At 35.9% G+C, this 25212-nt stretch overlaps 2 protein-coding genes across 4 annotated transcripts; one reads left to right on the top strand and one right to left on the bottom strand.

Annotated features, from left to right (window-relative positions):
* Positions 1-8982, top strand: LOC307157060 (uncharacterized protein). Of its 2 annotated transcripts, none has more exons than XM_079868813.1 (13): positions 1-146; positions 897-946; positions 1091-1142; positions 1355-1478; positions 3968-4118; positions 5040-5160; positions 5279-5378; positions 6098-6203; positions 6330-6435; positions 6601-6679; positions 7469-7532; positions 7756-7876; positions 7959-8982. In XM_079868813.1, exons 3-13 carry the CDS (start codon positions 1133-1135, stop codon positions 8018-8020), a joined length of 1044 nt encoding a protein of 347 aa, XP_079724939.1. In that variant the 5' UTR covers positions 1-146; positions 897-946; positions 1091-1132; the 3' UTR covers positions 8021-8982. The 2 variants fall into 2 exon arrangements, with proteins under 2 accessions (XP_079724939.1, XP_079724940.1); XM_079868814.1 differs by having other exon boundaries at positions 45-146; positions 1106-1142.
* Positions 8681-24903, bottom strand: scyl2 (SCY1 like pseudokinase 2). 2 transcript variants are annotated; one of them, XM_079868811.1, is made up of 18 exons: positions 24769-24903; positions 22410-22605; positions 21397-21554; positions 20485-20629; positions 19885-20034; positions 19581-19802; positions 17794-17910; positions 17517-17642; positions 15955-16131; positions 15325-15447; positions 15051-15164; positions 14807-14939; positions 13745-13863; positions 13512-13612; positions 13222-13300; positions 13052-13141; positions 12852-12971; positions 8681-11363 (listed from the first exon to the last, which is right to left on the bottom strand). In XM_079868811.1, exons 2-18 carry the CDS (start codon positions 22584-22586, stop codon positions 10722-10724), a joined length of 2793 nt encoding a protein of 930 aa, XP_079724937.1. In that variant the 5' UTR covers positions 22587-22605; positions 24769-24903; the 3' UTR covers positions 8681-10721. The 2 variants fall into 2 exon arrangements, with proteins under 2 accessions (XP_079724937.1, XP_079724938.1); XM_079868812.1 differs by having other exon boundaries at positions 22410-22600; positions 24775-24849.
* Positions 24904-25212: the final 309 nt, after the last annotated feature.

The following is a 25212-nucleotide window of genomic DNA, read 5'->3' on the forward strand; positions in this document are numbered from 1 at the left end:
ACACAAGCCAGAAAAGAAACCGAAACTCAGTGATTCTGCTGTGGAGCAGTTTAACAATACATTCTACTGTACGTTTACTTGACAAATGCGTTTTTAGATTTTAAATATGCTACCGACGCTATAGCGGTGTCTAGGAAGTATATTTGGTGAGTACTAACCCTTAAAGTACTTAAAAATTAATAATTTCATGACGTTTTTTAACAACATCTCCGAGAGGGTCCAATAACAGCTTCGATCGCAGATCTGATTAAATTGTTGTAAATTTTGGGTTATTCATCAAAACGGGAACCATTTGTGTCGCTCATGTACATTTGCATTTTATTGTAGCCTATATTTGCATTATCTATGTGTTTACATTTTTAGATTAACGTGCATTATTAAAAATAGTGCATTTTTATGACGTATTATTAAAAAGTGGAGTCCTTATAGTTTTGCGTTAATCATTTTCCCACAATATTCTTATTTTTAATGAAATATTCCATAAGTGTAACGTGAAAACGACAATCAAACATTCACGAGGTTATCAAACATATCTTGTGTTTTGTGCGACGTTTAGCAAGCGATCTTGAAATGTCAACCAGCGATTTTGTATCTAATAACTGATCATTAAAAGGTGAATATGTGTGTCGAAATATCAGCATTACATTGTCTTTCTATGAAGAACTTAGTTTCATGATCTTGAATCCAAAGGCCATTTAAACAAGTCAGTCAACTCTGTTACCTTCCTGAAGGGAGTTTCCAACCTATTTTAAATATATAAATGTTTACACATTTACACAGTTTACACATAACACATTATATGTATGCAGTTTCAAATCTCACTTAGTGTAGGCCTACTTCAAACACGTTTCATAAAATTTTCTACTGAATACCCTTGTCTCTATCTATTTGTTTAGTAGTGTGAAGAGAAAAGGAGCTAAAGAGGATGTCAGCTATTATGATTTAGGTAGGTGACACAATTATTCTGATTTACCTTTTTGAATCGTGATAGATGGATTCTGTTTGATACAGTATTTTTACACATTGTGTTGACATTTGTATTTAAACGGAAAAAAATATGAAGTATAAATGGTTAAATTGCAATCTCTAGGCTATAGTTATTCAGGAAGACACAGCAGCATTATCTACCAACATGGCGACAGGTAATGTTGGCTTATGTATTTATCTTTTCTTTTTTTTTGGTTTCTGTTTTGCAGCAAATATAAGGATATCTGACAAAATCATTTCTTTATTAGGATAATAACTTAATGAGAAATGAACATTTCCATATTGAGTGATTGAGTGATTGTTTATTTTTTCAGTGCATTCATTCATTTATGCATTCATTCCATCATCCATTCATTCAAATCCTCAGGTAACCACTTTGAGTGGCAGCTGTTCAGTGGAACAGAGTGGGCTTCTATCACTAATGATTTTGTCATTGAGGCCCATTACTGTCAGCCAGGGGCGAATGGGATCACCATCTACTTCAACATAGGGTTAGTTGGTCTTAAATTCATTGCAGAGATCATTTTATCAGTATAATTTTGACTTTACATTCACTGATTTTGTTTGTATGCATGTATTATTATTATTATACACTACCAGTCATATACTAAAGTATTTTTATTAATATATTCTGTAAAGGATTAAAGGGATAGTTCTCCCAAAAATGAAAATCCTGTCATTAATTACTCACCCTAATGTCGTTCCAAACCCGCAAGACTTTCTTTCATCTTCGTAACACATATGCAGATCTGTTTGATGAAATCTTAGGGATTTCTGTCCTTCTATAGACAGCTACGCAACTACCACTTATCATTCTAGTGTGTTACGCAGTGCGTTTGAGCTTCTGCAAGAACCAATGAGGTTTATTTGTGTTTTACACAGCACATTTGAACCAATGAGGTTCATTCTCGTGTTACGCAGCACGTTTGAGCTTCCTCAAGAGCCAGTGAGGTTCATTCTCGTGTTACGCATCACGTTTGAGCTTCCTCAAGAACCAATGAGGTTCATTCTCGTGTTACGCATCACATTTGAGCTTCCTCAAGAACCAATGAGGTTCATTCTTGTGTTACGCAGCACGTTTGAGCTTCCTCAAGAACCAATGATGTTCATTCTCGTGTTACGCATCACGTTTGAGCTTCCTCAAGAACCAATGAGGTTCATTCTCGTGTTACGCAGCACGTTTGAGCTTCCTCAAGAACCAATGAGGTTCATTCTCGTGTTACGCATCACGTTTGAGCTTCCTCAAGAACCAATGAGGTTCATTCTCGTGTTACGCATCACGTTTGAGCTTCCTCAAGAACCAATGAGGTTCATTCTCGTGTTACGCAGCACGTTTGAGCTTCCTCAAGAACCAATGAGGTTCATTCTCGTGTTACGCAGCACGTTTGAGCTTCCGCAAGAACCAATGAGGTTCATTCTCGTGTTACGCAGCACGTTTGAGCTTCCGCAAGAACCAATGAGGTTCATTCTCGTGTTACGCATCACGTTTGAGCTTCCTCAAGAACCAATGAGGTTCATTCTCGTGTTACGCATCACGTTTGAGCTTCCTCAAGAACCAATGAGGTTCATTCTTGTGTTACGCATCACGTTTGAGCTTCCTCAAGAACCAATGATGTTCATTCTCGTGTTACGCAGCACGTTTGAGCTTCCTCAAGAACCAATGAGGTTCATTCTCGTGTTACGCATCACGTTTGAGCTTCCTCAAGAACCAATGATGTTCATTCTCGTGTTACGCATCACGTTTGAGCTTCCTCAAGAACCAATGATGTTCATTCTCGTGTTACGCAGCACGTTTGAGCTTCCTCAAGAACCAATGAGGTTCATTCTCGTGTAACGCATCACGTTTGAGCTTCCTCAAGAACCAATGAGGTTCATTCTTGTGTTACGCATCACGTTTGAGCTTCCTCAAGAACCAATGAGGTTCATTCTTGTGTTACGCAGCACGTTTGAGCTTCCTCAAGAACCAATGAGGTTCATTCTCGTGTTACGCAGCACGTTTGAGCTTCTGCAAGAGCCAATGAGGTTCATTCTCGTGTTACGCATCACGTTTGAGCTTCAGCAAGAACCAATGATGTTCATTCTCGTGTTACGCAGCACGTTTGAGCTTCCTCAAGAACCAATGAGGTTCATTCTCGTGTTACGCATCACGTTTGAGCTTCAGCAAGAACCAATGAGGTTCATTCTTGTGTTACGCAGCACGTTTGAGCTTCCTCAAGAACCAATGAGGTTCATTCTTGTGTTACGCAGCACGTTTGAGCTTCCTCAAGAACCAATGAGGTTCATTCTTGTGTTACGCAGCACGTTTGAGCTTCAGCAAGAACCAATGAGGTTCATTCTCGTGTTACGCAGCACGTTTGAGCTTCCTCAAGAACCAATGATGTTCATTCTCGTGTTACGCAGCACGTTTGAGCTTCCTCAAGAACCAATGAGGTTCATTCTCGTGTTACGCATCACGTTTGAGCTTCCTCAAGAACCAATGATGTTCATTCTCGTGTTACGCATCACGTTTGAGCTTCCTCAAGAACCAATGAGGTTCATTCTCGTGTTACGCATAACGTTTGAGCTTCAGCAAGAGGTTTGTTCTCGCGTGTCAAGCAGGTTCAATTGAGTTTCTGTTAATGTCCGCTGATCAAGGTTAATATGTAAATAAAAGCCTAAATTCAATCTGTTCATCATATAAAGCGATCATGTCTCTTCAGAAAATTTGGACTAAACCTCTCAAATTCATATGGATTAGTTTTACGATCTCTTTATGAACTTTTTGAAGCATCAAAGTAGTAGTTGCATACCTTTCTATGGAGGGACAGAAAGCTCTGAGAATTTATTAAATAGATTTTCATTTGTGTTCCGAAGATGAACGAAAGTCTTACAGGTTTGGAACGACATGCGGGTGAGTAATTAATGACAGAATTTTCATTTTTGGGTGAATTAAATAATACCCTTTAAATATTCATTTAAGCCTTTCCCATTCATTGCACAGGGCCGTCAATATTGACTTTGACGAAATGACAGTCAGTGGACCTCTTCGTAACCTTAGTATACGGCGCAATACACTGCTGTCCCCTAACCAGAAACAAGAAGTAGGCTGGTACTACAAAGATAACCATCGCTGGTGTGAATATGGATCTCAAGTAAGTGGTTCTAGAGATATCTTATATTCATTACGCCACACATCCATATTCTCATGGAGTGAAAAAACATGCGACAATGTGCTGATAGACAAGACAGAACAGGTTATTTTCTATATGAAACTGTCTCAGCCTTCAAATTTTGCTCCTCAGTTCAAGCAAAGCGACATTGAACGATTATCTCTTCCTCTTTACTACTAGTTACTGTACAAAATAAACATGAATTAACATCAGAGGGCATGTTGAAGGAAGCAGTACAACTTAATGAAATGTCTCATATCTTATATAAAGTTTCAACTACGGATAAAACAGCATGTAAACAATGTGTCAGGTTACATTACATTTATCTCAGAATCGTTATACATCCATAAACTGTATGGATGAAAAATGTACAAGAAAAATGTACTCTAGAAATTAGTATTTTGCAAAAAAAAAAAGCCTAAATTGTTGCATTGAAGGCAATATGGTTTTACAAAGTCTTACATTGTAACCACTCAGTTTTGTAAACTATTATTGTACACGAAAATCGTAACCATTTGAATATTATATATTCATTATATTTTTACTCTAATACCATTAGATATTTACATTAGATATAATGTTATTATTATAAAAACGGTGTAATGCAATTTTATACAAATCAGTTATTAATTAACCTTTAATAATAATGTACAAGCTGTCAGGTTTCCCTGTTTAGTTTACAACATTAGATTTTTTTTTTCTTTGAGAAAAATAAACATGTACATGTATACCCAAATTAATATATATTGAATCGACATCGGAATTGAATCGTAAGCTCATGAATCGAATCATGAAATTCGATTAGAAAGCTAAACTCAAAAAGTTGGCAGTCCTGCTAGATATTATGTAGCACACAAAGTCTGTTGATAAGCCTTTATTTTGTTTCCTCTCTGATTTCTGCAGGGATTCGGTGGGAGAGCATCCTCAATTGGAAGCGATTTTATAGAGCAGCAGTACAACAGCAACCCAAGTGGCTCAGTCCGGTTTACTGCGGGAAGCATGACTTACAACGTGGACTTCACTGGTAATTGGACAAATGAGACCGATTACCTTCATGGCTGTGAAACAAAAGTGTCTTTCTCAAAAAATTTTTATTTGAAGCCACTAACTTGTTTTCATGTTTTTTTTTTGGAATGTTATAGCCATGACTCAAACAAATCTATCCACAAACATGTCCAGGAAAGTAAGACGGCGACCAAAATTCAATGCAATAGTAACGTGCAACAGCAGTAATCAAAACAGGTATTACTTTCCGGTATTATTGCCTCTGGTTCATGAAAAAGCAGAAGGAATTACTGTGTAAATCCATATGTAGATTGTTCCATTGAAGGCAATATGGTTTTACAATATCGTAACATCATTTACACTCTTTTTTGTAAACTATTATTGTATACGAAAATCGTATGTAAATTGAAAGCGCCATTTATGCTAAAGTATTGTACTAATTTTGGTACTGTTTACACTCTTCAGGAAGTCACCCAACAAATTTATGTATAAATTATTCGTAAAAACATTCTCATGTAAATTGAATGCAAAATTCATGTTAGAATATTTTCACAAATTCAACTTGAAAGTCAACCTAATTTTTTTTTTTCTTAAAATCATTCTTTTGAAAATGAAATGCAAAATGTATGTAAAAACTATTTTATGAATTCTTAGCATCACATACTCTTCACAAACCCAACCTACGAATTTATAAAATTGTTCATAAAATAGTTCTTACGTAAACTAAATTAGACATTTATGTAAGAATGGTTTTACAAATTCTTATAGCAACACAGTATTTATTTACACAGTACAGGAAGCCCATATACGAATTTATGTATAAATTGCTTATAAAATCATTCATACCTTTATTTACAACCTATTTATAGAGAAATTCTGCTAATTTTTCATGAAGAGTTCCCAATATATTTAAAATTGTATTTGTAAACCTTTTGATTTCCTTTTATCACATGCAGTTCGCAAATTCTGGCATCTCCCTTGGCAAACCCAACAGATTCTTCTTCTCGGTACATCTGGGAGTTTATGGGTGATGAGGGTATTTGGACTGAGTACCAAAAACCAGTGAGTTCTAAACAATGTTATTACTTCCAAATCCACTTATTCCTTCAACTGAAACTATTGGGGGATAAAGTGATGTTTACTTTAATCTAACAGTTTATCTAACAGACTTTTTGTGTGTCTCTACAGGGATGTTCATTGGATAGTGCAGAAATCGAGAGGTTGTATCAGCTCAACCCTCAGTGCCAAGTTTCATTCACAGCAAGACGATTCTCTTACTCTCTTTACTTTGGGGGTAAGATACATTCAAAATCTTGATATATAGAAGTCTGTAGTGTACAGCTAACATGAGGCCTACCTATAGAGAATGTCTGTTAAAGTTTTAAAACTTAACCGTGTTTGAAAAGGAATGCAAACATAATGATTACTCTTCTTTATGTCTTTATCTTCATGTCTACAGGAATGTATCAAGTGAACAATAAATATGGCACAAAAAGAGCTGTCCGGAGAACCACTGGTGGAATCCAGCAAACAAACAGGTATGAATCTATTAATAAAAGGAGAAATTTATGGAAGCTAATATCTGCCATGGAATAAAAATTTAATAAATATGGAAGCTTGTTTCCGTCATGGAATAAAACAATTTAAAAGATAACAGCAGCTTTCTGACTTCTCACAATTCGGATGTTTTTTTCTCATGGCTTTACATCTCGCAATTCTGACAAAAATGTATAACTCTAAATTGCGACTTCATATTATGCAATTCTGACTTTATAACTCACAGTTGTGACTATTTAACTTGCAATTGTGACTTATCACGCAATTCTGACTTTATAACTCGCAATTGCGACTATATCACACAATTCTGATTTAACAACTTGCAATTGCGTTTATATCACACAATTCTGACTTTATAACTCGCAATTGTGAGTTTATATCACGCAAATCTGAGAAAAAAGTCAGAATTGTGAGAAGAAAAGTTAGACTTGTGAGATAAAAAGTTGAAATTATCTTTTTTATATCTTTATTCCATGGAGGAAATAAGTGCCATTGTTAAAGGAGTAGTTCGCTTCAAAATGAAAATTCTGTCATCATTTACTCCCCCTAAAGTTGTTTCAAACATGTATGAATTTCTTTCTTCTGCTGAACACAAAAGACGATATTCTGAATAACCTAACTGCTGATCTACCCCATAGTATTATTTTTTGACTATGGAAGTCAATGGGGTCCATCAACTGTTCCTATTCCTTTATGAAAGTCTCAAAATGACTGTTTATGTATGCATTACAATAAATGCTTTTGTTCTAATGTTTGTTCTCCTATCACAGCACATTGTCACAAGCTCGCTGGCAGTTCAAAGACATGGATGGCAATTGGAAAGATTTTAGTAAAGTAAATAAATCCTCCCTTTTTTCTTCTTTTTTTTACAGTTTATAAAACGATAGTTGCAGAAGTTGCTACAAGTGCATTCTTAAGTGATCTATAATGAGTGATTGTTTGGTGGCCATCATGCTGCCTGCTCTCTAAAACATTTGACCTGTGTTCTTGCACAACAACACTAAAACAGTCACACCTTCTGTTCTGTGTCATAAACTTGGACTTTGTGGATGTGTAGGGCGGCTCTCGGGGACATTGCAGTGTGTCAAGTCAAGATATTGAAGCCCAGTACCAGCAGGACGCCACAGGGACAATGAGTTTCAGGGCGGGCAGGTTTAGCTATGAGCTGGACTTCTCAGGTGTGTTCATGCACAAACCAACAGAAATACGTGTTATTTAGTACAAATATTGTTTAATCAAGTCACTTGTGTTTTGTTGCAGACATGACCCAGACCAACCAGTCCACTAACACCAGGAGACCTGTACGCCGCCTTCAGCAATAAGACCTCACTTGCTTTATTCTTACGTTTACTTCATTTACTTGTAGCTATATGTGAACTCAGGACTACTGTTTATGCAATGTCTGATACAAAATATTTTAATTATGTTTAGTTTGTCCATGCAAACCTGTGTCTATATTGTTTTATTAACTGCCACAAAATAAGTTCTCATGGTAATCATGTTCTTGAACTAATTCCTGTTTTTATTCTTAAACGTTTTTTTCAATGCCTTTACTGTGGCATTGCATGTATAATATCTTATGATTGCTTTCAGCTTTCATGTTTTTTTTTGTTTTGTTATGGATTAAGGATAATATAAGACTATAAGATTATAACTTGTATCATATTTTTCCTCTTTACTGAAATGTGCTTAACTGTCATGGAAACATTTATTTAAAAAGTCCACAAAATAGGCTTAATTTCCTTATAAAAATTAAGCTTTTAGGGTGAAATATGCACTTTTCTAGACACATTTCATGAGATCCACCAATAAACATTTGTAATGTCTGTCTAAATTCTCATACCACTCAGTAAAACCTAGCTAGACCAATCTGTTGTTGGTTTGTTACTGATAAACGTATTTTTTATCCATAAAATACTTTTCTATTTCTTCTACTTACACTATTGTTTCAATACTCAAAAAATAAAACAAATAAATTACTTAGGAAGTGTAAAGGTATTACCCTTTAAATAATCAATTTATTTGATTCCAAAATCACCATCTTTCCAACAATCCAGTTCACATTTTTTAAATTAAAACAACCCAGATGTTTTATCTACATTAATTTAGACTATTTGAAAACTGCATGTAGTGAAACACTCATACAGAAAGTTCTTTTCACAATCTCCATCACAGACCTGCTATTGCACAATTCTCAACATAAGGCCTCTCATTCATAAGACCAGGAAAAGCATTCCCTTTTAATAAAACCTGTCTGGATATTAAAGATTCTCCTCAGGAAAGTGATTCATCAGTATTAAAAAAAAAAAAAAAAAAAAAAAAAACTAAGTGGTGGCAGTTCACCTCTATATACTGTACATTTCATTCATGTTCTTTTCCAGAAATAATACACATTTTGGTGATTTACTTGTTTGGTCATGATATGGAATAACTTGATATGGAATTGAGTTGGTCTCTTCCCACAGCAGGAAACTGCCCATATAATAATAACAGACAAACAAAAATGTAGCTAAATGTAACGCCCCCCAAAAACACAACATTACAGGATAACACAGGTGATTTAACACAGGGCAGGGAGTAACAGCAGAGAACTGAAAGGGAAACAAACGCATCGGGCTTCATTCATGAAACACACATTTCTGTGTTACAACTTAGCAGTTATCAAGTTGTTGCACTCAATTTAATGCTACAATTATAACAGTGATTTTCCCAAGAACTACAGGAAATGCATATTTCATCCCAAAATGTGCAAATGATATATATTTTTAAATAAAGAAGCATATTTCTAACCTGTTGCATTGTGAAATTTACTTGACAATTAAGCATATTTTCCACCAATTCTCATTGTGCAATACAATGCAAAAAAACTAATTCTCAATACCAAAAAAAAAAAAATTCTCTTTACTGTAATGCAAAAAATATTGTAAAAATACTGCAATCTGAAAAAATGTGTAAGTGTAATAAATGTAAATTCTCTCATTACAATAAAATACAATGAAACCTGTAAAGTAAATATGAAGTATTGTTGTAAGTAGTGTACTGAATTTAATAATACATTGACTAAAAAAAAAAAAAAGTCCTTTTTATTACGGTAACATTTTTTCCTTGTAATTTTGTCTTTGGATTTTGGGATGAAATATGACCCTTTTTCACCCAAGATTGACAGAATTTACAGAAATTCACTCTGCTGGTGTTTCATGAACGAAGCCATTACAGTGAAGCACAAACTCACTTTAAAAGTACTGACAATATCCCAAAAATATCTTAAACCCTACAGGTTTTTTTTTCTTTCTTTTTTTAGCTCTATTACATTAAGTGCACCTACAGTATGATGAAAGTGTACTTCCTTTAATAAATTTCACCTCAGTGGATCATTTATCAGTATAAAACTCAAACAATAATCACCAGATACAGTATTTACACAAATAACACATTATAAAAAGACTCATTCAGGTACCAATATGCACTGTACTTATTTCTTTACTTATCTATCGCATATCTCAGACAAGGGAGAACACAACTGAGAGACTTCCTTTTGGGAGACAACAACAGCAATTTCTGAGGCCAGCGATGACGTTTGTTGTGGTAGAGGAAGTCAGCTCATTCAGGCGAGTAGTGAACGTGAGGCTCTAGCAAAAAGGAAATGAAAACAAAAATGCTTGAGTTTGTAACGCCAAATTTGTTAACCCTTTTGTATGTGAATCTTTCTTCTGGGGCGCGTTTTAAGCCAAACGATACACTAAATGCAAGGCATCCACCAACTGAAGCAGCTTTCGGTAGAAGAGCCCAAGCTTTCAGTAGAAACGTGACAGTTTGTTTGGTGCAGTCTGCTTTTGATTCACACAAGTCCACATGAGTCGCACCATGATAAGATCCTCCCAAAAAAAGACAAAAACCAAAACAAAATCATCTTTCAAGGATACCATGTCCAACCGTCCAACAAAATTTTGACTGTCTTCGCTGCTGATGTTGTTTCGCTTTCGATTCCCACATAACAGGGAACGTGAACGAAAGGCAAATGTTTTATCCGAAGAGGTCCTTAAAATCGTTGTTGGCTGAAGCACTTTGTTTTATCATGCCAGTGTTCATTGTGGAAGATGCCACGGGTTGCGAGAAGTTCTGGGGGTTGAAGAATGGGTTTGCTTGCATTCCAAAACCACCTTGAACTCCCGTCATCCCCATTGGAGGTGCCTGTATGGGTGCAGTCTGGGAAGGCTGGCCTGTACCAAACTGATTGACCCACGGAGTAGGTGCAATGGTTCCTTGGGCCGGTTTAGGGGCCATTTGGTTCAGGCTGACTTTGGGTTTATTAGAAGCGAAGAGGGAGTCTAGGGCGGACATGTCAGGGGGTTTGCCGGTTTGATTTTGGTTCTGGTTTTGGGTGAGGGCACTGAAATTTGGAGCACTGGTAGTGGTGGCCATCCCTCCATAGACGCCAGGAGTGGCCGGTCTCATGGCCATCACCATACCTCCCGTCTGGAATCCCATGGGTGAATTGAAGCCATTGCTGACGCCCATGGTGCCCATTCCACCCATGGTGGGTGCTACTGGGAAGGTAGAGGAAATGGTGCCGCCCTGCAGGGGCATCGTCCTGGTCCCAGAGTTTAAACCGAGGTTGTTCAGGGATGTCATATTGTTCAGAAGACTGCTGGTCAGATCCTTTGCCTGAACAATAAAAATATTCTTCAGTTATAGCATGTACATCCCAAATCAAAATGGACCCTTTTCACAGACTGTGATGACACATTTCAACAGTTAACATTGTAAATCTAGTATTCATTTTTAATTTACATTTATAACACTACACTTTGTGTTATATTACCTTGGCCAGTGGTTCCCAACAGTGGTTGTCTCACTTATCTGACACCCATCTGAGGTCTTTTAAGTCTTTACTAATGATGTGTTTGATTAAGGAGACATCTAAACTGTGCAATGCTGGGGGTACCAGGACCAGGATTGGGAACCACTGAACTAGGTCTTAAATTACATAAACTTGCTAACAATGCTGTGATGGTGTTTCGGCTGAGGGAGCGACGATAAGTTTGAAGAAAAAAATCTTTCTCTCTTCTGACGGCTGGCCTTGCTTCCTGAAGTACTTCTCATTTTCTTCATTGGGATTTAACAGGAAATTCTCAACAACAAAAAAACATGAAGCAACCAACACTAGTACTAAGTTTAATCACATCATCAAAAACTTTGATTAAAAAAAAAAAAAAAAAAAATCAGAGGGGTTTATGTACTGTTCTTACAATAAAGAATGGAGCCTTACATAAATCAAATATTAAGATACAATATTTAGGGACATTTATTATATAAAAACAATACATTAGGCCTGGTTTCACAGACAGGGCATAGATTAAGCCAGGATTAGGCCTTAGTTCAATTAGGATATTTAAGTAGCTTTTATAAATGTGCCTTAAAAAAAACATTACAAGTGTGAATCTTGAGACAAACCAATGGCACTGATATATTTTAAGATATAGCCTATCAGTGCAAGTTGCTTTCAGTTAAAACAGCTCAAACTTGCATTTTAGTCTGGGACTAGCTTAAGCCTTGTCTGTGAAACCGGGGGTTAGAGTTTATTGGAAAATAATCAAATATCTAAGTAGTTTCAGAGTGTACGGCTGGCCAGGGCTTGACAATAAGGACTGCCCGACGGGCTGGGCTAGGCGTGAACAACGCTCGGGACAGTTGACGAATATGTTGGGCCAGTGCTGCATCGCCATTAAATATTTTCATGTGCATGTCTTTTTAAGTCTTGCCAATTTAAATAATCAAGCGCAAGAAGACTCGAAAGAGAACTCAATTCGGTACTCGGGTGCTGTGTGAGAAGTTGTGTGTGCGCAACATATATCTGAAGAGCGCCCAGAAAGCCGTGTCTCAGATAAAACGCATGAATAACACTATATTCGATCTGAGCTAGTCTTTCTAAGACTAAAATTGTAGCCTAACTAAGACTAAACTAAGACAAAACTTGTTTTAACTAAACTAAGACTTGACAATGACAAATATGGTATATGGCAGCTAGTGTGAATATCAAGATATGGTACCTTTTACTGTAGAAGTTAATCTGGTAATTTTACTGCAAAAATGGATTCATGCGTGATAGTGATAATAGGTTTCCCATGGTCCCCTCTTGAGTGCATGTGTTACCTGAGGTGTTGTTGTGGCTGGTTTGATGCTCTGTGGAGCAAGTGGCTGCTGGCTTCTTAGTTTGGCAGCCTGTTCCTGTTCTTTAGCCAAACGCTGCTTTTCTTCCAGGGTAAGAGATACCTGAACATACCACAAACAACAGTTAGTACATTAACCAGGTCTAATGCCAACAACCATTAATATTATAAAGGGTAACTCACTCGTGAGGGTTGTGAAACAGTTGATGAGGAACCATTCTGGTTACCATTCACACCTGCACTTCCTGAACTGCCACCAAAGATCTCATCAATCTATCAGAAAGCAAAGAGAACAGTTAATTTCACAGTGTGGCCACAATTAAAAGCTGTGAGTTTGCGGTGTATTTACTTACATCTCTGACTTTTGTGGCAGGGCTGGGTGTGTTTTTAGTCTCCTCTGATTGGTTCAATGGGTTTGTAATGTTTAAACTCCTGGAAAAGACACAATACTCATTACTCATAAGCTAACTGTTTGTTTGCTGCACTCATGTCATGTTCAAATTACTATGTTTATTTTATACATCTATCAGAAGGCCTCTGCCAGTTTAAGTGGGCAGTTCTTGACCAGAAAAAGCTGCAGAATAAGCTTCTTGCAACATCAAAATCAAAATTATTTTATTAATCAAAATAATTGAAGTAACACCTCTGCTGCTCCTGCATGATGTGCAGCTGCTCTAATTTGGTCTTATGCTCCGACTCCATGCGACTCAACATGTCCTTGATCACAGCCATGAAAGAGTTAAACTGAAACACACCAGAGACAGAAAACAGTTTATATGTGTACACATAATCTTTACAAATGATCTGAGGTGACACTGAATCAAGTTTATATTCGGTGGGTAAACAAGAAAACACCCAAGTTTATGTGAACCTCACCTGGTTAAGGTTAAGGTTGTTATCAATACTAAGTGACACCAGATGAGGTAAACTCTTTCCAGCCAGGTGCTCTTTTGGGATGCCCAGTTTCTTATGGGTGAAAGTGCACTTGTAGATGCCTGAAGAAAAAAAAAGAAAAGAACAGCACACATTTTTATAACTGCTTAAAGAGATAGTTCACCCAAAAATGAAAATAAGCCCATGATTTACTCACCCTGAAGACATCCTAGGTGTATATGACATTATTCTTTCAGACGAATACAATCGGAGTTATATAAAAAAATGTCCTGGCTCTTCCAAGCTTTATAATGGGAGTGAATGGGTGTATGTCTTTGGAAGTCCATCAAAGCGCATCCATTCATGATTAAAGTGCTCCACGTGTCTCCGGGGGTTAATAAGGGCCTTCTGAAGTGAAGCATTGCGTGTGTGGGAAAAAAAAATATCCATATTTAAAATTGACTAAAATAACTAGCTTCTGGCAGACGACCAACGCAAGTCAACTTACGCCAAAAGAGTAACACTTGACGATGTATGACGTAGGAGTAGCGTAAACTTTGACGCCTCTCGCGGTTCAAACAAACAGTTTTACGTTTCGTCATTACGTTGTGCGTCAAGTTCAAGTGTTACTCTTTTGCCCTAAATCAATGCGTATGGCCATCTGCCGGAAGCTAGTTATTTTAGTCGATAAAATTTTAAATATGGTTATTTTTCTTATACTTTTATCATGAATGGATGCGCTTTGATGGACTTCCAAAGACATACACCCATTCACTCCCATTATAAAGCATGGAAGAGCCAGGACATTTTTTAATATCACTCTGAATAATGTCATGTACACCTAGGATGACTTCAGGGTGAGTAAACCGTGGGCTAATTTTCATTTTTGGGTGAACTATCCCTTTAAGGCATAAGATGATAGGATAATATTATTCAACTCAATGTTATTAATTTAATTTCAAATAAGGAACAATATGATGATGCTTTTAATGTTCTTTTGAAGCTTGAAAGCCTCAGTCAGGCACAAAAAAGTGATGAAAAAGAGTAAAAGAACAGTTGAATTACCCAGAATGCCCATGAGCACTGCTGGTTCCCTGGATGGAATTTGTTGAAGGAATGGTAAAATTTCATCAATGACGTACCATTTATCCAGGTATTCCAGAATCTTGCCTAGGCACACAAGAGAGTTCACCCTCACCTGAAAGAGGACAACCAACAGAGAAACTATACTCATTTTAGAGCTACTCTCCTAAATCTTTCATTGACACATAGAACATTCACTTGTTACTAGAGACATAAGAACACAAACCGCTAGCGAGGATGTCTGTAAACAGGCAGATTTGATACGAGGGATAAGTGCGTTTTTCATAGATGGGTACTCAATCAGATTGGCAAACGTGGGAATGATATTCAGACAAAGTTCCTGTTTAGAAAAAAAAAAAAAAAAAAACATGTTATATTTTGAAATACATAAATTCAAAATCTACATAGATACATCACAATGCATTGTTCGGATAATGAAAATTCAATTTTATAAAATTAAAATAAATATTCTCATCCAAAAAAGTTGATGGTGTGGTCACCTGTATTTGAATAGAGGGGGCCTCCACTGCCCTGTACACCATGGGCAGAACACTGTTCTTGATGTCTTCAGGAGGCGTTTTGGTCAAAAGCAGGTCCATCTTTTGTAGAAATATCAGCAGAATCTGGATATGTGAAAAAAAAATAATAGTATAAAAAGGAAATAATATGATTCCTAAAAGCCATCCCATGAAATTTAACACTGGGGGGAAAGACAAACAAACAACAACACTACTAAACAAAAAAAAAGAACAAAAAATAAATTAAAATAAAATAACTCATGAAAACCACATTAAAAGATCAGTGGAAACTGTGGAAACAAACAAGTACAGACAAAATACCATAAATAAAAATATGAACTAATCATAATACAAATATTACGATGAAATAAACTACCACAAAGACAAAGGTTCAAACCTCACTCACCATGTTGCTGGCCTGATAGCGTGAAATAGAGAAATTAATTACAAACATGAACCTAATGGATTACACAGGCACGCAGCGGCCATAGCAAGTGCACATCAAGTGTGCCATTTAGGACAGGGCCAAAGAGGTTAACTAGAGTAAGGGCTCACTTGTGGGGGGAAATAATTCAAATCAGTTTGGCATCAGTGATGTATACATGTGTGTACCTGTACGGGCTCCTGCTGTTTAAAAACTGGGGTGAGGTCCGGGAGAACAAGGCGGATGTATTCCTCCTTAGTGCATTCCTCAGCGATGAGCAGCACGTTTGGAAGGACGAATGGAACCATGTCAGGATTCACAAACTCTGACGTGAGCGCCGGGAGGATTCTGTATACCACCACTCTCTGAGGACAGAAAAACAGAGGCCAGTTAGCTTAAGCACATATAATGCCATAAAATACTTGAACATATAAATTCACTCCAGTAACGTGTCAATATTTCTAGACATACACAAAAATTCTGTATTAATATTCAAAATACACATCTTTAAGTGACCATGAAATCAAAATTGAGCTTACTTAGTCTTATTTTTGCTTACAAACATATGAGTGCGGAAGAAATCTATCTATCTATCTATCTATCTATCTATCTATCTATCTATCTATCTATCTATCTATCTATCTATCTATCTATCTATCTATCCATCCATCTATCTATCTATCCATCTATCTACCCATCTATCTATCTATCCATCTATCCATCTATCTACCCATCTATCTATCCATCCATCCATCGATCTATACCTCTCTCTCTATCTATCTACCCATCTCTCTCTATCTACCCATCGATCTATCTACCCATCTCTCTCTCTCTCTACCTACCTATCTACCCATCTCTCTCTCTACCTACCCATCCACCCATCCATCTATCTATCCACCCATCTATCTATCTATCTATCTATCTATCTATCTATCTATCTATCTATCTATCTATCTATCTATCTATCTATCTATCTATCTATCTATCTCTCTCTCTCTCTATCTACCCATCTATCTATCTATCTATCTATCTATCTATCTATCTATCTATCTAACCATCTATCTACCATCTATCTATCCATCCATCCATCCCTCTCTATCTACCCATTTCTCTCTATCTACCCATCGATCTATCTACCCATCTCTCTCTCTCTCTACCCATCTATCCACCCATCCATCTATCTATCCACCAATCCATCCATCCATCCATCCACCCATCCATCTATCTATCCACCAATCCATCCATCCATCTATCCATCTCTCTCCTCATCTATCTACCCATCTATCTACCCATCTATCTACCCATCCATCCATCCTGTATAAAATAAATAAAAATATAAACCCAGTTTTCACAATCTAATCAAATCCATTTTTGCACCATTAAATGAAGTGCAAATTCCACTGTAGATTTCCATGATGCGGAAATTGCGGACGGAATCCATTCATAAAAAGTGAATTTACTGTATAATGCAGTATGCCACAGAATTTGGTCAATTTTGGATGAATAAATCTAGGCTGCACAATTCATCAAATCAGAATATGTATATATCAGACTAGTGTTTGTGAATATTAAACTGCAATTAATGAATTTAGTGAAATTAATCAGACGTGATTTTTAATTATTAAAATGTAATTAAACCATTAAATCAGAATGCAGAAAAATTCAATCGGACAACACGGAATATGGGAAAAAATAAAACAGATTTCAAAAGGCCCTGCATTAATGTCTTTGTGCAAATGTTTGTTCTTGCCTTGGGCAACTTGGGCAGAACTTTCGGGAGGCTTTTGTAAAACTGAGACTTCTGCAAGTTGTCCCGCTGGAAAAGCGAGTCGAAGTACTGAAGAGTCATCGCTCCGACATCATCGAAAAAAGGAATCTGAACACACACATAGAATGAACACACATAGAACATAGTCACTCTCAGTCATGGTCTCACGAAATCATGTATTATGATTCAATCAGTACAGATACTTAATACCAAAAAAATAGAAAGTTGAAGAAAACCAGCAAAGAGGGAAAACACTGACCTTTGTCATCTGATCTGCGTCTGGACGCACGTTGGAGGTGACGCTGAGCAACATCTTCACGTGTTCCCGGACCTCCTCTGGGATCTGACTCAACACTCCTGGACTCAGATGGCTCAGCTGCACACGATAATGAAATGCACATGTTTTAGGATTGTCACAATTATATAACTAGGGTACGATAAAAACTGAAGTATCACAATAACACTATTGTTCGCATGTCTTGTTTCTCATAGCAAGAGCTGAATGTTGTGGCTCTTCTGTTGTGGTTTTAAAGGGGTCCTATTATGTTTTAGTAACATTTTCAACTTTATTTAGTGTGTAATGTTGCTGTTTGAGCATGAAAATGTCTACAAGGTTACAAAGCACAAAGTCCTCTCCAAAGGGAGTTACTCTTTATATCAGTAAGCACTACGGGTGCAACGGATCACAAAACTCACGGTTCTAGTTACAGTTTTTGAGTCACGGATTGGATCAGCAACGATCTATTAAAGACAAGTGAACAGTCAATCATAAAATAAGAACAAATATGCAAATTACAAGCATAGATAAATACAATAGACCAAAGTTACAAATAAATGAAGGTCTAACAGTAGTATTCAGGTACAATGCAGTAATTAAGTGTTAAATACCAATTTGTAGTTGCACGAGTACCAAATTGAGTTCTCTTTAGCCTCTTCTTGCGCTTAAATGGTTTAAAATCGCTTGAATGTTTAAATTGGCGTTACATTTCCAAAACACGCTCTAAGAGGTAGACTAATAACAACAGACTGTGGCCGGCTGACCAATCAGCACAGACTATGCTTTTTGGAAGGCGGGTTTTAAAGAAACCAAAGCTAAAACAGAGCATTCACACAAAGGGTGAAAACAGTTTATTGCTGCAACCATTTAAACTATAAGAAAATTTTGATTTTTGAACATTAAATGATGAATTCTAGTAGACCCCATAAGAAATATTAACTGAGCATAATATGAATGCATAATATAAATGAGCATAATAGGCCCCCTTTAATCATTTAAAGTTCACCTATATATTATTGTTGTTTTTGTTTAATGATTTCATCAGTAATTATTAAATGTTGATAATCAATTCTTGTATTAAATTTAAAACATGATTACAAGGTTTTTTTTTTTTTATAATCTCTTATGCTCACCAAAGCTGCATTTATTTGATCAAAAATACATTAATAATAGTAGTATTGTCAAATATTATAAAAAAAATAAATAAAAAATAAGTCAAATTTAAAATATTAATAGCAACTGAATTAATAAACGAGCAACAAATCAACATATTGGAATGATTTCTGAAGGATGTGAAACTGAAGACTCAAGAAATGATCACAGGAATGGTTGGTAAAGATGGTTGGAGGGGAGGGGTGGAGAGGGGGTGAGTGGGAAAGCACGTGGTTTACATTAGCTGTTGAATTTGTAGAAAGGTTATGAGAGGATTCCAGGTTTCTTTAAAGGCAGATATATTGTTCCTTTTATGAGCTATGGTTTCTTCTGTCAAAATGAATTCTGTAATTAGGTTAATCCAATGGGTGAAATTGCAAGAAGATTTTGATTATATATATATGTATATATATATATACATTTTTTCCTCAAACTTTTGACTGGTAGTGTATATTATAAAATGCTGTGGCACTGCTGTTTTTTTTAGATTTGGATACCACATAACTACCATAGCACTAGTTTACTGTGAAACACTGTTTTAGGACAAAATGGGAAGGTAACATGCTTTAAAACAGGACGATAATTCCACAGGTTTGCAGAAGTTATCGGCTCCTCACCTGGTCCAGCTGTCGGCTGAAGCTCTTGAATATGTCCTGCTTGTTGACGTGAAAGACGGCCTTGCCTTCATTAAACACGGCGTGGATCAACACCCCCAGTGAGTACATGTCAGAGGACACGTCACAGCTGACGGACAGGATGTACTCAGGAGCGACATATTCTGGGTTCGGGAGGCAGAGAGGCGGTAGATTGGGGTCCCACTCTTTACACCCATACTTGGGCTAAAAGGCAGAAACACACAGACACATATTCGCTTACAAAGTTTCAACCAGGCAGACAATGATCTCTGGGACAGTTCCTAACCTCAGAGTCAGACGGGTTACTCGAGGAGATACTGAAGTCAAAGCCCATGATCTTCCAGGCTCCGCTCTTATTCAAGATGATGTTCTCTGGACACAAGTTACCATGAACCATCTTAACCCCACTGTGGAGGAACGACAAACCCTCTGAGACCTGAGAGAGAAAACAGAGAGAGACAAAGAAAGCGATATCTCATCATCATTATTTAATATATATATAAACAATGTTTAATTTTGTATGATATAATTTTATATTTAATATCATTTATATATTTAATATAATAAAAAATAAGATTTATTTTATTTGAAATAAAATGAATGATTATTTACATTACTACATAAATCTTGTCCCTTGAGGTTTTTTTTTCTACTTAAAAATTCAGCAAAAATAGCATTTACAACAATGAAAGTAAACAGGCAATAAAAAGGGTGTAAAAGCAGAAAATGTAATCTTATAATTGTGTTAAATGGCACTATATGAATTATTTAGTAAAAACAGTAGTTTCTCATTTTTTATGACATATGAAATATGACCTTTAGAGGTGTGCACATGAAACGATTGCTGTTGTATCTACTTTTTTTTATGTGTATAAGAAACTCTCACCTGCAGTAAGCCGTATTTTGTCTCTACATCATAGAGTTTGTATTCTTTGATGTCTACGGGAACAGGACTAGGGAGATTGTCCCATTGGCCGAGCACATTGGCTAGACTGGCAAACACGGGCTCTGTGCAGAACGCCAGACAGTCTCTAGAGATAAAGAGACAAAGACATCCAGTGAGAACAGCAATGACAGACAGATAAAAGCGCCGGTTATGTTCGTAGCCTTGGAAACATTCTGAATGTGATTTTTCCTCTGTGTCGCTATCATTCACTGACGTCACTTTAAATAATGTGAATTTTATTCATTGGATTATGTACTTATCCTTTTCATTATGAGTGTGAGACAGCAGTGTGCTTGCAGTTCACAGGCTCTTCTGATTGGCTGTGATTTGTGAAAGATTTTGCTGTGTCTTATAGCCTTGTCGCATCTAGTGTGGACAGACAAACTGCTCGTCACTGAATCTTATCGGATTGTGTTTAGTTAGGATAAGCTGTTAGGAGATCTCTGCCTGCATTGACCGTAACATCAGGACTACAGCCTGAGTCTCACATCTAAGAGATCCATGTATTATTCAGGAGAGATTTTCCACAGGATGAATTGCTGCATCCACACACACACATATTGATTGTAGAAGCACAGGAGCCAAATCTTAAAATAACAAAAATGTTAGCTCTGAGCTCTTTTATCAAGAGTAGATTCTTTGCTCCCAAAGCATTTTATTTCATAAATCAATTCAAAAATACTTTGACGTGGATAAGAAAGATAATTTTCATTGCGGTGGTGATAACACTGTGGTTTTGTTCAAAATGTAATGAGCTGACCTAAATGGCACCATAAGCATATCCGATTGCCTGTCCTAAGCTTCCCACAATGCTGTGCATGTAGACAGATTTTGTGTTCACGCTGTGGTCACCTGGACTCCTCCAGCGGATGCTGAACCGTGAGGAGGCGCGGGTGTCGTAACCGGGTCAGCTGTTGAACTCCTTTCTTTAGGGAATCGATAATCTGATCCTTCTCAAACTTCTGATAGCGATCAATGATCTTCTTATCGAGCACAAACACTGCCACTTCCTGTGGGAAATAGAAAGAACATTTATTTCAAAATACTTAAATGTATATTTCATTTGCAATAGCATTCGTACATTCAGCAAATGATTTATATTTGAAAAAATGGTTAAATTCATATTTACTTTGCAAAACATATCTGTACACTCAACAAATAAATAAAATATTTGAATTTATATTTAATTTGCAACAATATATTATGTACATCTGCACATTCCACAAATAATTCAAATATTTTCATTTATATTTATTTTGAAACAATATCTGAACATCTGCACATACAACAAATAATTAAAATATTTACATTTATTTTGCACTAATACATTGTCCATCTGCACATTCAACAAATTACAATATTTAAATTTATATCTATTTTGCAATAGTATGTACATCTGTACATTCAACAAATCATTTGTGATTTTTTTTAAACATTTATTTTGCATAAATATCTGTTTATCAGCACATTCAACAACAAAAAAATGCATACATAATTAGCAATAATTACATTTATTTAGGAATATACCAACCTATTCTATGCTTCCAAGACTATTGCAACAATTTCAAACAGAACCACATATATATTAGCCATCTAAATGATTTTATCACTGTGACATGAACTGAATTCACTTCAACAATTTTAAAAACATCACAGAAAACACATAAAAACATGTATGATATCAACAAACGTACGATTGTTGCAATGTGAGGAAGCAAGTTACAATTCTCTGTCATGACAATTTCATCAGTAAAAAGACTTCCTCTTTCACTGTAAACAACGTACCGACATGTAACATGATGGTGCCCTATTGTAAGTTATATACATGACAGAGTTAAAGTTATAATAATAAATAACTGGCGCACCTGTTTGGTGGATTTCTTTGTGCCGTTGTAGATCCTCCAGCTCATTCCTGGCCCCCCGCTGGCGATGTGTCGGCCCACCTCAAACTCGCGCGTGACAGGGTTGCCCATGATGGTGCTGGTCATGTCGGCCGTCACCTTAGTGACGGTGCTCTTTAGTTTATTGAGCATGGACTCCATGATTTTACTGGCTGCTCACCTGAAACAGGAAGTTATTTCATCATCGTTTTCATGCTTCCCGTTGGTCAAATACACAGCGAATAGGATGAGCTCAGGGTTAGTATCGTTAATCAAATCTATTAAAACATTTTTGTTGATTGAAATAAAGACAAAATAATACAAAACATGGATATTAGATGAAAAATGTAAACTTATTTTAGTTATTTACCATGGTCACATTTCAAATTAAAAAAAAATTTGAAATAAATTAAACCTAAATTTGTTATCCATGAACACTAATTGTTAAACTAGTTGCTTTTGTCATTTATATAGGCTAGCCTATTACTATTTAAAATAGTAAAATATATATATATATATATATATATATATATATATATATATATATATATATATATATATATATATATATTAAAACTAGAAGAAATAACAAAAGCAACTCGTTTATTGACAAAAGAAGACGGTGATAAACATTTTGGACCCCATTGCACAAATCCCATCTAATCCCACATGCACAAATAACAAACACAACAATTTCTGAATATCTTCTTATCCTTTTAGAATCGAAATCTGAATCTGTGTGTTTACAAGCTGCTGAATCTTTGATTGACAGACGAGCAGAAGTCTTAACAGTCTGGGAAAATGTTCAATCGGAGAACGACTCAAGGGTACGCCAACCCTAAACTGGGTACATTTCATTTACACAGACTAGTAGGCTGCTGCGTAGAAAGAAATAAAGCGACAAAAACATCTGAAAATCTGTCACTGCGAATTCTCAGCAGGGTCTGAGCGTTCCTGGCTCAAAATAAATGATGTATTCATGCTGACAGCATGAGAGAAATAAGAAATGCACTGTTCTGTCAGCTGCACACAGCTAATAGTCTCTTGTAATGGTTGTTTCAACACTGTAATGTGGATCTGGATTTTGCTGGCTGGATTTTGAGCAGATATCACAAAACAAATAGAAGAGTAAAAATAAAAATTAAGTCTAAAACAGATTCTGATCAACTTATGTGTAATAAAGAATAATAAAGCGACATCTATTATTATTATTAGTTAAAGGTTTGATACTTATATCCCTAATCTGTAAATGTAAAATGCAAAACCAGTAACTAATAAAAACCTACTAAAAATGAAATTAAACAAAAGTAAAATAGAAATAAAATTATGTATAATTTACTGTTACTACTGTGGCAAGTATATTGTAGAATAGTAGAAAGTACTATAAGGTTATTATTATTAATACTAAATCCATAAAAAAACATGTTCATTTCTTGAAATAAAATAAGCAAGCATGCGGAGGTATTAAAATACCTCAAATTGAATAAAAACTATAGGCTACATTTAAAAATAACAATAGAAGTGGCAAAAATACTAAACAAAATGACTAAACATATAACAAAAATTAAAATAGAAAAATCAGCATAATAGATCAGCAACAACTATAACAGTATGACACTAAAATAACACTGACTATTAATAGAAGGAACTACTAAAATAAAGTAATACCACATTTAATCATAAATTAGGTAGTGAAATTAAACCTTTAAAAGATAGTGAATTATTAAGAATATTATTAATAGAATTGTATATTAATGCTGTCATTATGTCGATTTATTATTCAGAATATTATTATTAATTTCTATGTTTGTTAAAAGGGAGTCACACAGTGGCATCATAAGGAAAAGTGTGACGTGTTTAACATTTAATGAATGAAGTTTGAGACTCAAATGACATAAGTTGACAAGACTTTACTGGCGGAATAAACTGGCCTTTACTATCAAAATTCAACAAACATCAGCGTTTTGACACTAAACAAACCCCAGGAACGAACAGAAATGAAACTTGAATAATATATGATACCAAAAATGCTGTCAAAGTAGGCAGTTCAGTTGGTTTAGAGACACAGACAGACACGTTTAAATATTAATGTGAATATTTGTGTTTCTCAAGAAAACAAAACACTACAGCATTAATTGGGAATCAATTATATGTGAAATACCAACTAAAACAGAAATATATTATTATCTTCACAATGTAAAAGACACAATAAAACCCGACAGCAGCTGAGCTAACAGGCTAATGCTAATGGAGTGAAGCGTCACTACACAGAACTGATCAATAACCGCCGAATACAGTCTCAGGATCAGTATCCAGCTCATAAACACATAGACTTCAGTCTTACCTTTACACTAGAGGAGCTGACAGTGAGACTGAGTGATTAAAACCAGGATTTAGACAGTAACAAAACCGTCAGCAGTGGTGGTGGCTAACAGCCTCCATGACACTTCATCAAAACACCTGAGAGATTCCGCGGTGTGAAGACGGACGAAACACTCGACGCTTCTGCGAGAAAATGATCTGTGATAAAAGTCCTTGTTTTCAAAATACTATTCATATCGACTCGCTTATAACTATTTAATCTTCTTCTGAGATTGTTTGGGACCTCATACAGCCGATGATGATTATTTATAATTATAAAATTTACCTCAAACTTGTTATGTTCACCTTACCTAGTAGCCCAATATTGTTGAAACTTGCTCACTTTGTTCCATCAAAGTATGGGCACATCTTTCAAAATGTTCAAAGCATGTTTATAATAAGCTCTCATAAGACAGTAAGTTTGAAC

Source organism: Squalius cephalus, assembly GCF_949319135.1.
Source record: "Squalius cephalus genome assembly, chromosome: 4".
Lineage (NCBI taxonomy): Eukaryota > Metazoa > Chordata > Actinopteri > Cypriniformes > Leuciscidae > Squalius > Squalius cephalus.